At 39.3% G+C, this 10872-nt stretch overlaps 1 protein-coding gene across 1 annotated transcript in view; it reads left to right on the top strand.

Annotated features, from left to right (window-relative positions):
* Positions 1-10872, top strand: part of WDHD1 (WD repeat and HMG-box DNA binding protein 1) — an 84482-nt gene that overhangs the window by 55469 nt on the left and 18141 nt on the right. Inside the window, exons 19-20 of the mRNA XM_017873641.1 lie at positions 9450-9564; positions 10232-10363. Coding sequence (XP_017729130.1) covers positions 9450-9564; positions 10232-10363 — 247 coding nt within the window. The remainder of the gene's footprint in view (positions 1-9449; positions 9565-10231; positions 10364-10872) is intronic.

Raw genomic sequence — 10872 nt, 5'->3', positions numbered from 1 at the left:
TCTCAAAAAAAAAAAATAATAAAATAAAATAAAATAAAATAAATAAAATAAAATAAAATAAAATAACAAAAATCAGCCAGGCATGGTGGCAGATGCCTGTCATCCCAGCTATTTGGGAGGCTGAGGCAAGAGAATCGCTTCAACTCAGGAGGTGGAGGTTGCAGTGAGCCAAGTTTGCGTCACTGTACTCCAGCCTGGGCAACAGAGCGAAACTCTGTCTCAAAAAAAAAAAAAAAATTATGAATATGAGAAATTACTGATCTGTATTGGTGTCATCCCTACCCCCTTTTGAATTGAACTTCAGTTTACCAAGTATTGTTTCTTCTAAAGGTTTTTCCATGATACTACTGGTTAATACATAACTGAGAGTTAATAAATTTTGCTGTGTTACAGTCTAATTTGCTCTCTACCAACAAAGACCTTCTTTCTTTTGTGTTTAGTTTTCAGAACTCTTAAGAGTTATTTAATGTGCTTGAAAACTAGACTTTTTTTGTAGTTGCGTTCACTGAATTAGCATTTATTATAGTACCGACTAGATGTGCTATACCACACAAAGATAAATGAGACTGTGGCCTGGAAGAGGTAGGCTTGTAAAGTCATTATGCTACTCCCAAATAAGTGATTCAAAAGAGATGTGAGCAAAGTCCCCTCAAATGCAGAAGAAAGTTCTGTCCAACATAGAAGAAAAAGCAAAATTTGCTGGCTGGGGCAAGGTTAATCTGGACACTGGACCTAGTTTTCTCCAGTTTAGCATTTTTTAATTTAATTTAATTTTTTTTTTATTTTATTTTTTCGAGACAGAGTCTCATTCTGTTGCCCAGGCTAGGGTGCAGTGGTACAATCTCAGCTCATTGCAACCTCCGCTTCCTGGGTTCAAGTGATTCTCGTGCCTCAGCCTCCCAAGTAGCTGGGATTACAGGCGTGTGCCACCATGCCCAGCTAATTTTTTGTATTTTTAGTAGAGACAGCGTTTTGCCAGGTTGCCCAGTCTCGATCTCGTGAGTTCAGGTAATCTGCCGGCCTTGGTTCCCAAAGTGCTGGGATATTATAGGTGTGAGCCACCACACCTGATTATTTTGGCCTTTTTAACCTCTTTCTTTAATAAAAAAACAGGTCTTGCGGTCAATTTGAAACAAACTGAAGTAATTTTTTTTTTTGAGACAGAAGTTCCAGGGACCTGAGGTCACGCCACTGCACTCCAGTCTGGGCAACTTCTGCCTCCTGGGCTCAAGCGATCCTCCGTCCTCAGCCTTCCTTCCGAGTAACTAAAGCTACAGGTGCATGCTGCCGTGCCTAGCAAATTTTTTGTATTTTCTGTAGGGACGAGGTTTTGCTGTGTTGCCCGAGCTGGTCTTGAGCTTCTGAGCTCAAGCAATCTGCCTACCGCAGCCTCGCTATGTACTGGGATTACAAGCATGAGCCACTGTGCCCAGCCACTTCTGTTTTCTTAGTAAACCAGGTTTTTGGTTTTTTGTTTTTTTTTAACATTCCTCTTCCAGATGGTTTATGCACATAGTTTCCAGGAAACTCCATCGAATTCCAAAACCCACCAAATTAGCAGTTTAAATGTGTTTGTTTTTCCCTTGAATTCTTCTATGACAGGGATATTTAACAGAGAAAACATCTTTTAGTTCAAGTCTTTAAAGCTAAGGAAAGGATAAAAAAATGCAAACTGGTGCTCTACTTTGATGTAAATGTGGCTTAGAAAGTAGCTGTTAATAAAATCCTACTCAATATTTCCTTTTTCTTTGTGATAATTGCTTACTATGTGTAAATCAATGAAGTGAGCTGTAAAATGTTTTTAAACATGTGAACATTTAAACATGTAAAATGATATTTTAGAAAAAAATGTTCAGGCAATTAACATTACTCCCAGTGTTCCTTCTAATTTTGTTAATGTACATATATATGTTCTTGGACTCATCTTTTGTGAATGTACATGCTCTTTTTCATTTTGCATGACTAGTAAAGTAGTGATTCTTGTAAATAGAGATTTATGACAGAATTGCCACAAGATTATTTGAAATTTTAGGTATTCGCACTGCCACCTCATACTGTGTGGTGAAAACTAGATTTTTTATAAAATCATAAAAGGAGAGAAGGAAGAAAGAAATGAGATTGTATGTTCAAAAAAATTGGAACTCTAAAACATTTGTATTTTATTGTATAGTCAGAAAAAAAATAAGGGAAGGTATTTGAATCTCACAAGAAAGGGGCCTGAGTAGTTTGAAAAGAATACTAGATATTGTCACTTATTGTTTTCTAATTACACTAGTGGGCGTTTGATAATACTGGAAGATATTTATAAAATTTTTAAGCCCAAGGGTCTAGCTTCTACTTAGTATCTCCCTTCAAGAATGTCCTGATTAAAAGGCTATACTATAAATTAAATGGATGACTATTAGTAAGCATTCAACAAGAGATTTCATCTTTTTAAATGACTTTATGAAAATATAAAATTTGCCAGTGGTATTTATAGTGTGCAGTCATGGTTTTCCAGTGCTTTTCTAACAAATAAATTGGAGTACATAAGTTGAAAGAGTCCTATATATGTAAATCATTCTGTGATTAATGAAAGCTTTTTAGTAAATCAGTTGCAAGAGTACTACTCATGATGGGTGTGTTTGAATGCCTTATATAGCCTACTCAGAACAGGTTTAGACAGTCCTTACCCATTGACCTGTTACCATATAAGGCAACCTTTCATTTATCAGAGTAGATACAGATTATAGTCTTTCTAATGATAGTGGATGTTCTGCTTCACTCTGACCAATATCTAATAAACACTTAACCTGTATTAGGCATTTCATCATCTTTCTCTCTTTTTTGGGATGGAGTTTTGCTCTGTTGCCCAGGCTGGTCTCCTGGCTTAAGCAATATCCTGTCTCAACCTCCTGAATAGCTGGGATTACAGGTGCCCACTACCATGCCTGACTTTTTTCTCTTTTTTGACAACTTATACTAACAGTACTAAGAATTCTCAAACTGATGAATGTGAGTGAGTATGCTTCTTTTTTTTTTTTTTTTTTTTTTTTGATGACAGTCTTGCTCTGTTGCCCAGGTTGGAGTGCAGTAGCGCAGTTTCCCAGGTTCAAGAGATTCTTGTGCTTCACCCTTCCGGGTAGCTGGGATTACAGACATTCACCACCACACCCAGCTAATTTTGTATTTTAGTAGAGATGGGTTTTGCCATGTTGGCTAGGCTGGTCTCAAGCTCCTGGCCTCAAGTGATCTGCCTGCCTTAACCCCCAAAGTGCTGGGATTACTGACATGCGCCACCATACCTGGCCAACTTTTTTTGTTTGTTTGTTTCTTTTGAGTCCGAGTCTCTCTCTGTCACCCAGGCTGGAGTGCAGTGGCGCGATCTCGGCTCAATGCAAGCTCCGCCTCCCGGGTTCATGCCATTCTCCTGCCTCAGCCTCTCGAGTAGCTGGGACTACAGGCGCCCACCACCATGCCCAGCTAATTTTTTTTGTTATAATTTTAGTAAAGATGAAGTTTCACTGTGTTAGCCAGAATGGTCTCCATCTCCTGACTTCGTGATCTGCCCGCCTCGGCCTCCCAAAGTACTGGGTTACAGGCATGAGCCACCATGCCTGGCCAACATTTTTAAAAATTTTTAATTTTTATTTTAGATTCATGGGGTGCATGTGCAGGTTTGTTACAAGGGTATATTGCATGATACTGAGGTCTGGGGTACAACTGAAGCTGTCGTTCAGGTAGTGAGTATAGTACCCAATAGGTAGTTTTTCATCCCTTGCCTCCCTCCCTCTCTCCCCTCCTTATAGTCCCTGGTGTCTTTTTTTTTCATCTTTATGTCCATGTGTACCCAGTGTTTAGCTCCCACTTGTAAGTGAGAACATGCAGTATGTAGTTTTCTGTTTCTACATTAATTTGATTAGGATAATGGCCTCCAGCTGCATCCATGTTGCTGCAAAGTACATGGTTTTACTTTTTTAAGTATTCAACTGGTTTTACTTAAAAAAGTAAAACCTGTGTGGCATCCATGGTGTGTTGTGTACCACATTTTCTTTATCCAACCTACTCTTGATGGACACATAGGTTGATTCCATGTCTTTGCTATTGTGAATAGTGCTTCAGTGAACATACGAGTGCATGTGTCTTTTTGGTAGAATGATTTATTTTCCTTTGGATATATATTCAGTAACGGGATTGCTGGATCAAATGGTAGTTCTATTTTTAGTTCTTTAAGAAATCTCCAAAGTGGTTACCACAGTGGCTGAACTAATTTACATCCCCACTACAATGTTTAAGCTTTTCCTCTTCTGACTTTTTTTTTCCCCCCTACATTTTTTTGAGACAGGGTCTCGCTCTGTTGCCCAGGCTGAAGTGGAATAGCACAAACATAGCTCACTGTAACTTTGAATTTTTGGGCTCAGTGATCCTCCCACCTCAGCCTCCTGAGTAGGTAGGACTACAGACACATGCCACCACGTCTGGCTAATTATTTTTTCCATAGAGACAGGGTCTTGCTATATTGCCCAGGCTGGTCTCAAACTCCTACAGTCCTCCCACCTCAGGCTCCCCAAAGTGTTGGGATTATAGGCTTGAGTCACCATGCCCAGCCTCGACTTTTTAGTAACCATTCTTACTGGTGAGAGATGGTATAACTCATTGCGGGTTTTTTGTTTGTTTGTTTGTTTGTTTTGAGACGGAGTCTGGCTCTGTCACCCAGGCTGGAGTGCAGTGGCCGAGTCTCAGCTCACTGCAAGCTCCACCTCCCAGGTTTACGCCATTCTCCTGCCTCAGCCTCCCGTGTAGCTGGGACTACAGGTGCCTGCCACCTCGCCCGGCTAGTTTTTTGTAGTTTTTAGTAGAGATGGGGTCTCACCGGATTAGCCAGGGTGGTCTCGATCTCCTGAACTTGTGATCCACCCGTCTCGGCCTCCCAAAGTGCTGGGATTACAGGCTTGAGCCACCGCATCCGGCCGCGGTTTTTTATTTTGTTTGTTTTTTGAGTCTTACTCTGTCACCTAAGCTGGAGTACAGTGGTGCAATTACTGCTGACTGCTGCCTCAACCTCCCGGGCTCAAAGGATCCTTCCATCTCAGCCTCTTGAGTAGCTGGGACTACAGATGTGCGTCACCATGCCTGGCTAATTTTTGTATTTTTTGTAGAGATAGGGTCTTGCCATGTTGCCCAGGCTGGTGTGAAACTGCTGGGTTCAAGTGATCCACCCGCCTCAGCCTCCCGAAGTTCTGGGATTATGGGTGTGACCCACCGTTCCCAGCCTTGTATGTCTTCTTTTGAAGTGTCTGTTCATGTCCATTGCCCACTTTTTAATGGGGATATTTGTTTTTTTGCTGTTGATTTTTTTTTTTAAGTTCCTTATAGACTCTGGATATCAGATATTTGTTGGATGCATAGCTTGCGAATATTTTCTTACATTCTGTAGGATGTCTTTTTTTTTTTTTTTTTTTTGAGGCATAGTCTCACTCTGTCACCCAAGCTACAGTGCAGTGGTGTGATCATGGCTCACTGTAGCCTCAACTTTTTGGGCTCAATGATCCTCCCACTTCAGGATCTGCAAATGTCCTTCCATTTGTTTGTGTCATCTATGATTTCTTTCAACAGTGTTTTGTAGTTCTTGTAGAGATCTTTCACTTCCTTGGTTGGATATATCCTAGGTATTCTGTGTGTGTGCATATGGCTATTGTAAATGGGATTGTGCAGGCACATGCCACCACACCTGGCTAATTTTTAAATGTTTTTGTGGAGACAGGTCTCCCTTTGTTGCCCAGGCTAGTCTCAAACTCCTGGGCTCAAGTAATCCTCCTGCCTTGGCCTCCCAAGGTGCTGGGATTACAGATGTGAGCTAGTGCACCTGACCTGTTTACTCTTGGTAGTTTTATTTGCTGTGCAGAAGCTCTTTAGTTTAATTAGGTCCCACTTGTCAATTTTTGTTCTTGTTGCAATTGCTTTTGAGGACTTAGTCATGAAATATTTACCAAGGCCAATGTCCTGAAGGGTACTTGCTACGGTTTCTTCTGGGATTTTTATAGTCTTAGGTCTTACATTTAAGTGTTTAATCCATCTTGAGTTAATTTTTGCATATGGTGATAGGTAAGGGTCCAGTTTCATTCTGCATGTGGATAGCCAGTTACCTCAGCACAATTTATTGAGTAGGGATTCGTTTCCCAGTTGCTTATTTTTGTCAGCTTTCTCAAAGATCAATCAATTGGTTGTAGGTGTGTGGCTTTATTTCTGGGTTCCCTATTCTATTCAACTGGTCTGTGTTTCTGTTTGTGCACCAGTACCATGTTCTTTTTCTCCAGCCTTGAAGTACGGTTTGATGTTGATGTTGGGTGATGTGATGCCTCTAGTTTTGTTCTTTTTGTTTTAGATAGCTTTGGCTATTTGGGCTCTTTTTTGGTTCCATATGAATTTTAGAATAGTTTTTTCTAATTCTGTGAAAAATGACATTGCTAATTTGATAGGAATAGTGTTGAATCTATAGATTGCTTTGGAGAGTATAGTTTCTTTTCTTTTCTCTTTTCTTTTCTTTTCTTTTCTTCTTTTCTTGGTGCTGGGACTTCGATGCGAACCAAGGTTGCTGCAGACACAGTATGGTCATTTTAATGATATTGATTCTTCTAATCCATGAGCATGGAATGTGTTTCCATTTGTTTGTGTTATCCGTGATTTCTTTCAACAGTGTTTTGTAGTTCTTGTAGAGATCTTTCACCCCCTTGGTTAGATATATTCCTAGGTATTTTATGTATGTATATGACTATTGTAAATGGGATTGCATGCTTGATTTGACTCTCAGCTCGAATATTATTGGTGTATAAAAATGCTACTGATTTTTGTATATTGATTTTGTATCCTGAAACTTTACCAAAGTCTTAACTTAAAGCCCTTCAGCAATTTATAGTCATATAGTCAGCAGAGAGATAATTTGACTTCTTTTCCTATTTTGTTGTCTTACTTGATTGTTCTGGCTAAGATTTTCAGTACTCTGTTGAATATGAGTGAAAAGGGCAGTCATCCTTGTCTTATTCCGGTTCTTAAGGGTAACGCTTCCAGCTTTTGCCCATTCATATGATGTTGTCTGTGGGTTTGCCATAGATGGCTCTTATTATTTTGAGTTATGTTCCTTTCATGCCTAGTTTGTTGAAGGTCTTTGTTATGAAAGGATGTTGAATTTTATTGAAAGGTTTTTCTGCATCTATTGAGATAATCATGTGGTTTTTTGTTTTTAATTCTGTTGATGTAGTGAATTGCGTATATTGATTTGCATATGTTGAACCAACCTTGCATCCCAGGAATAAAACCTACTGGTTGTGGTGTGTTAAATTCCTGAAGTACTGCTGGATCTGGTTTGCTAGTGTTTTGTTGAAGATTTTTGTATCTGTGTTCATCAAGGTTATTGACCTGTAGTTTCTTTTTCTGTTGTGTCTTTGCCAGATTTTGGCATCAGGATAATGCTGGCCTTATAGAGTGATTTGGAGAGGAGTTGATTTTTTGGAATATTTTCAGTAGGACTGGTGCCAGTTCTTTGTGCATCTAGAATTCAGCTGTGATCTCTCTGGTCCAGGGCTTTTTTTGGTTGATAGGTTTTTTATTTGTTACTGATTCAGTTTTGAAACTCATTATTGGCTTATTCACAGTTTCTTTTTTTTCTGAGTCAGTCTTGGGAAGTTTTATGTTTCCGGAAATTTATCTGTTTCCTCTAGATTTTCTTTGCTGTGCAGAAGCTCTTTAGTCTAATTAGGTCCTACTTGTCAATTTTTGTTTTTATTACAATTGCTTTTGAGGACTTTCTCTTTCTCTTTCTTTCTCTCTCTCTCTTTTTTTTTTTTTCTTGAAACAGGGTCTCACCCACGCCGGAGTGCAGTGGCATGATCATGGCTCACTGCAACCTCCCAGGCTCAATTAATCCTCCCATCTCAGTCTCCTGAGCAGCTGGAACTACAGATACACACTATCACGCCTGGCTAATCTTTAAAATTTTTTGTAGCAATTGGGTCTCATTTTGTTACCCAGGCTGGTCTCAAACTTCTGACCTCAAGTGATTCTCCCACCTTTGCCTCCAAAAGTATTTGGATTACAGGTGTGAGCCCATTGCCTCTAGATTTTCTGGTTTGTGCACGTAGAAGTATTCATAATAGTCTGTGAGGATCTTTTGTATTTCTGTGGATATCAGTTGTAATGTCACCTTTGCCATTTTCTGGTTGTGCCTATATGGAGTTTCTCTCTTCTTTTCTTTGTTAATCTAGCTAGGAGTTTATCAATCTTGTTTATCCTTTCAAAAAACCAATTTTTTTGTTTTGTTGATCCTTTGTATGGATTTTTGAGTCTCAATTTTGTTTAGTTCTGCTGTGATTTTAGTTATTTCTTTTCTTCTGCTAGCTTTGGGGTTTGTTTGTTCTCATTTATCTAGTTTCCCTAGATGCCGTGTTAGATTATTTATTTGAGATCTTTCTAACTTGATTTAGGTGTTTAGTGCTATAAACTTTCCTCTTAACATTGCTTTTGCTGCATCCCATATATTTTGATATGTTGTGTCTGTTTTCATTTATTTTAAAGAATGTTTTGATTTCTACTAATCTCATTGTTTATTCAAAAGTCATTCTGGAGTATGTTGTTTACTTTCCATGTAATTTGTGTGGTTCTGAGAGATCCTCAGTATTGATTTCTATTTTTATTTTACTGTGGTCTCAGAATATATGCATGGTATGATTTCAATTAAAAAATTTTGAGACTTGCTTTACGGCCAAGCATGTGGTTGACCTTAGAGTATATTCCATGTGCAGCATCATCAGCTTTTATCTTGGTGATAACATGGATTCCATGACAGGTGTTAATAATATAGTTTTTATATTTTAAAAGTGGATAGTTTGCTAAGGAAAACTAAGAGAGCTGATTTGACTTTTAGTGGTTGTCATTTAATAAAGTGAAATGGGAGGCTGGGCAGGGTAGCTCACGCCTGTAATCTCAGCACTTTGGGAGGCAAAGGCAGGACGCAACTTCAGCCCGGGAGTTCGAGTCCAGCCTGGGCAACATGGCAAAACCCCATCTCTACTAAAAATACAAAAGTTAGCCAGGCGTGGTGGCACATGTCTGTAGTCCTAGCTACTTGGGAGGCTAAGGTGGGAGGATCGCTTGAACTTGGGAGGTTGGGGCTTCAGTGAACCATGATCACACCACTGTACTTTAGCCTGGGCAACACAGTGAGACACTGTCTCAAAAAAAATAAGTGAGATGTGAAGAAATTTTTCTATTCCTGAAATGCTTGTAGGGATAGTCTTTATGTCTAGTCAAGCCTAAAACACTTTTTTAAAAGGGATATTTGTTACATATAATTAAGGCAGCTATTATAATAATAATATTACTATTCTAAGTTATTAACTTTTGAAAACTTTTAAATTTTGCTGTTTTATGACATGTTAGCAAATTTTTATGGTGGAACTTTTCTTTACTGACAGGTGCATTCCTTGTAAAGGTTCTCGGTTTCCCCCAACCCTTCCACGCCCTGCTGTTGCTATATTATCCTTTAAGCTTCCTTATTGTCAGATTGCAACAGAGAAAGGACAAATGGAGGTATGTGGAAGTCTTACCTTGACACTTTGAATTTGATCACACAGCACCTGTGATACATACACTTTAAAATTGTCGTGATGGCCAGTATATTCATTACTGTATAATTACATAAATAGGGGTAGCAGGGAGGGAGGAGGACTGCTTAGGATCACCAGGCCACCTGATTGCCATCACTGCTTCCAGGGACTTTGTCTACAAAGTAAATGGGTGTGACTATCAGAGACCCACTGGGGAAAGACTTACTCTCAGGATGGGGCATGTCCCTGAGAAGAAGTGCCTCCATCATTTTGTGCCATAGGCACCTGGCTTGCCTGACCCTAGTCCTAGCCCTGTGTCATCAAAAGTCATTTGAAATCTGCAATTAGTTACTCTAAATAAGAAACAAATTAGCTTTTAAAAAGCTTGTTTACCAAGTTCTCTGAGCATTCATTTTGATAGCTAGGAAACTGTTTTAAATGCTGTATTCCTCCCCAACTGCCTTTTTTAAGGATAGGGGAAAAAGTTAAGCTGTAGTATCACACTAGAGTTTGAATTGTAAAATAAACTTATAGAAAGGAGGGCTTCAGAACATATTTTATTCAAAAACTGGTGTCTTAAGAGAAATATTTAACACTTGCCTCATATTAAGGTGATAGTTGGCATTAAGCAATTTTGTTCACTTTTCTAGGAGCAATTTTGGCGTTCAGTTATATTTCACAACCACCTTGATTATTTAGCTAAAAATGGTTATGAATACGAAGAGAGCACTAAAAAGCAAGCAACAAAAGAGCAACAGGAACTTTTAATGAAAATGCTTGCGGTGAGTAAAATAAATATACTGAAGATGTTAAAGTTAAATGCTTTTCTATAGGTTGAATTTCTTAAAGGTCTGTGCATTAGGACTAAGTCCCACAACCTAAGATTCTTAAGTTTGTTGTTGTTGTTGTTGTGACGGAGTCTCGTTCTGTCACCCAGGCTGGAGTGCAGTGGTGTGATCTCCGCTCACTGCAACCTCTGCCTCCTGGATTCACACAATTCTCTTGCCTCGGCCTCCCGAGTAGCTAGGATTACAGGCGCCCACGACCACGCCCAGCTATTTTTTTTTTTTTTTTTTGGCATTTTTAGTAGAAACGGGGTTGCACTATGTTGGCCAGACTAGTCTCGAACTCCTGACCTCGTGATCCGCCTGCCTCAGCCTCCCAAAGTGCTGGGATTGCAGGCGTGAGCCACTGTGCCCGGCCATTCTTAAGTTTTATCTGGTGGCGTTTTCCCCCATAAAGTTCTATTTTCTAGTTGGTCTTGCAGTTAAATTTTTTTTTTTTTTTGAGA

This window comes from Rhinopithecus bieti, unplaced genomic scaffold (assembly GCF_001698545.2).
Source record: "Rhinopithecus bieti isolate Rb0 unplaced genomic scaffold, ASM169854v2 scaffold_7985, whole genome shotgun sequence".
NCBI lineage: Eukaryota > Metazoa > Chordata > Mammalia > Primates > Cercopithecidae > Rhinopithecus > Rhinopithecus bieti.
Note: the sequence above shows the minus strand (reverse complement) of the source record. Positions and strands in the feature narration are given on the sequence as shown.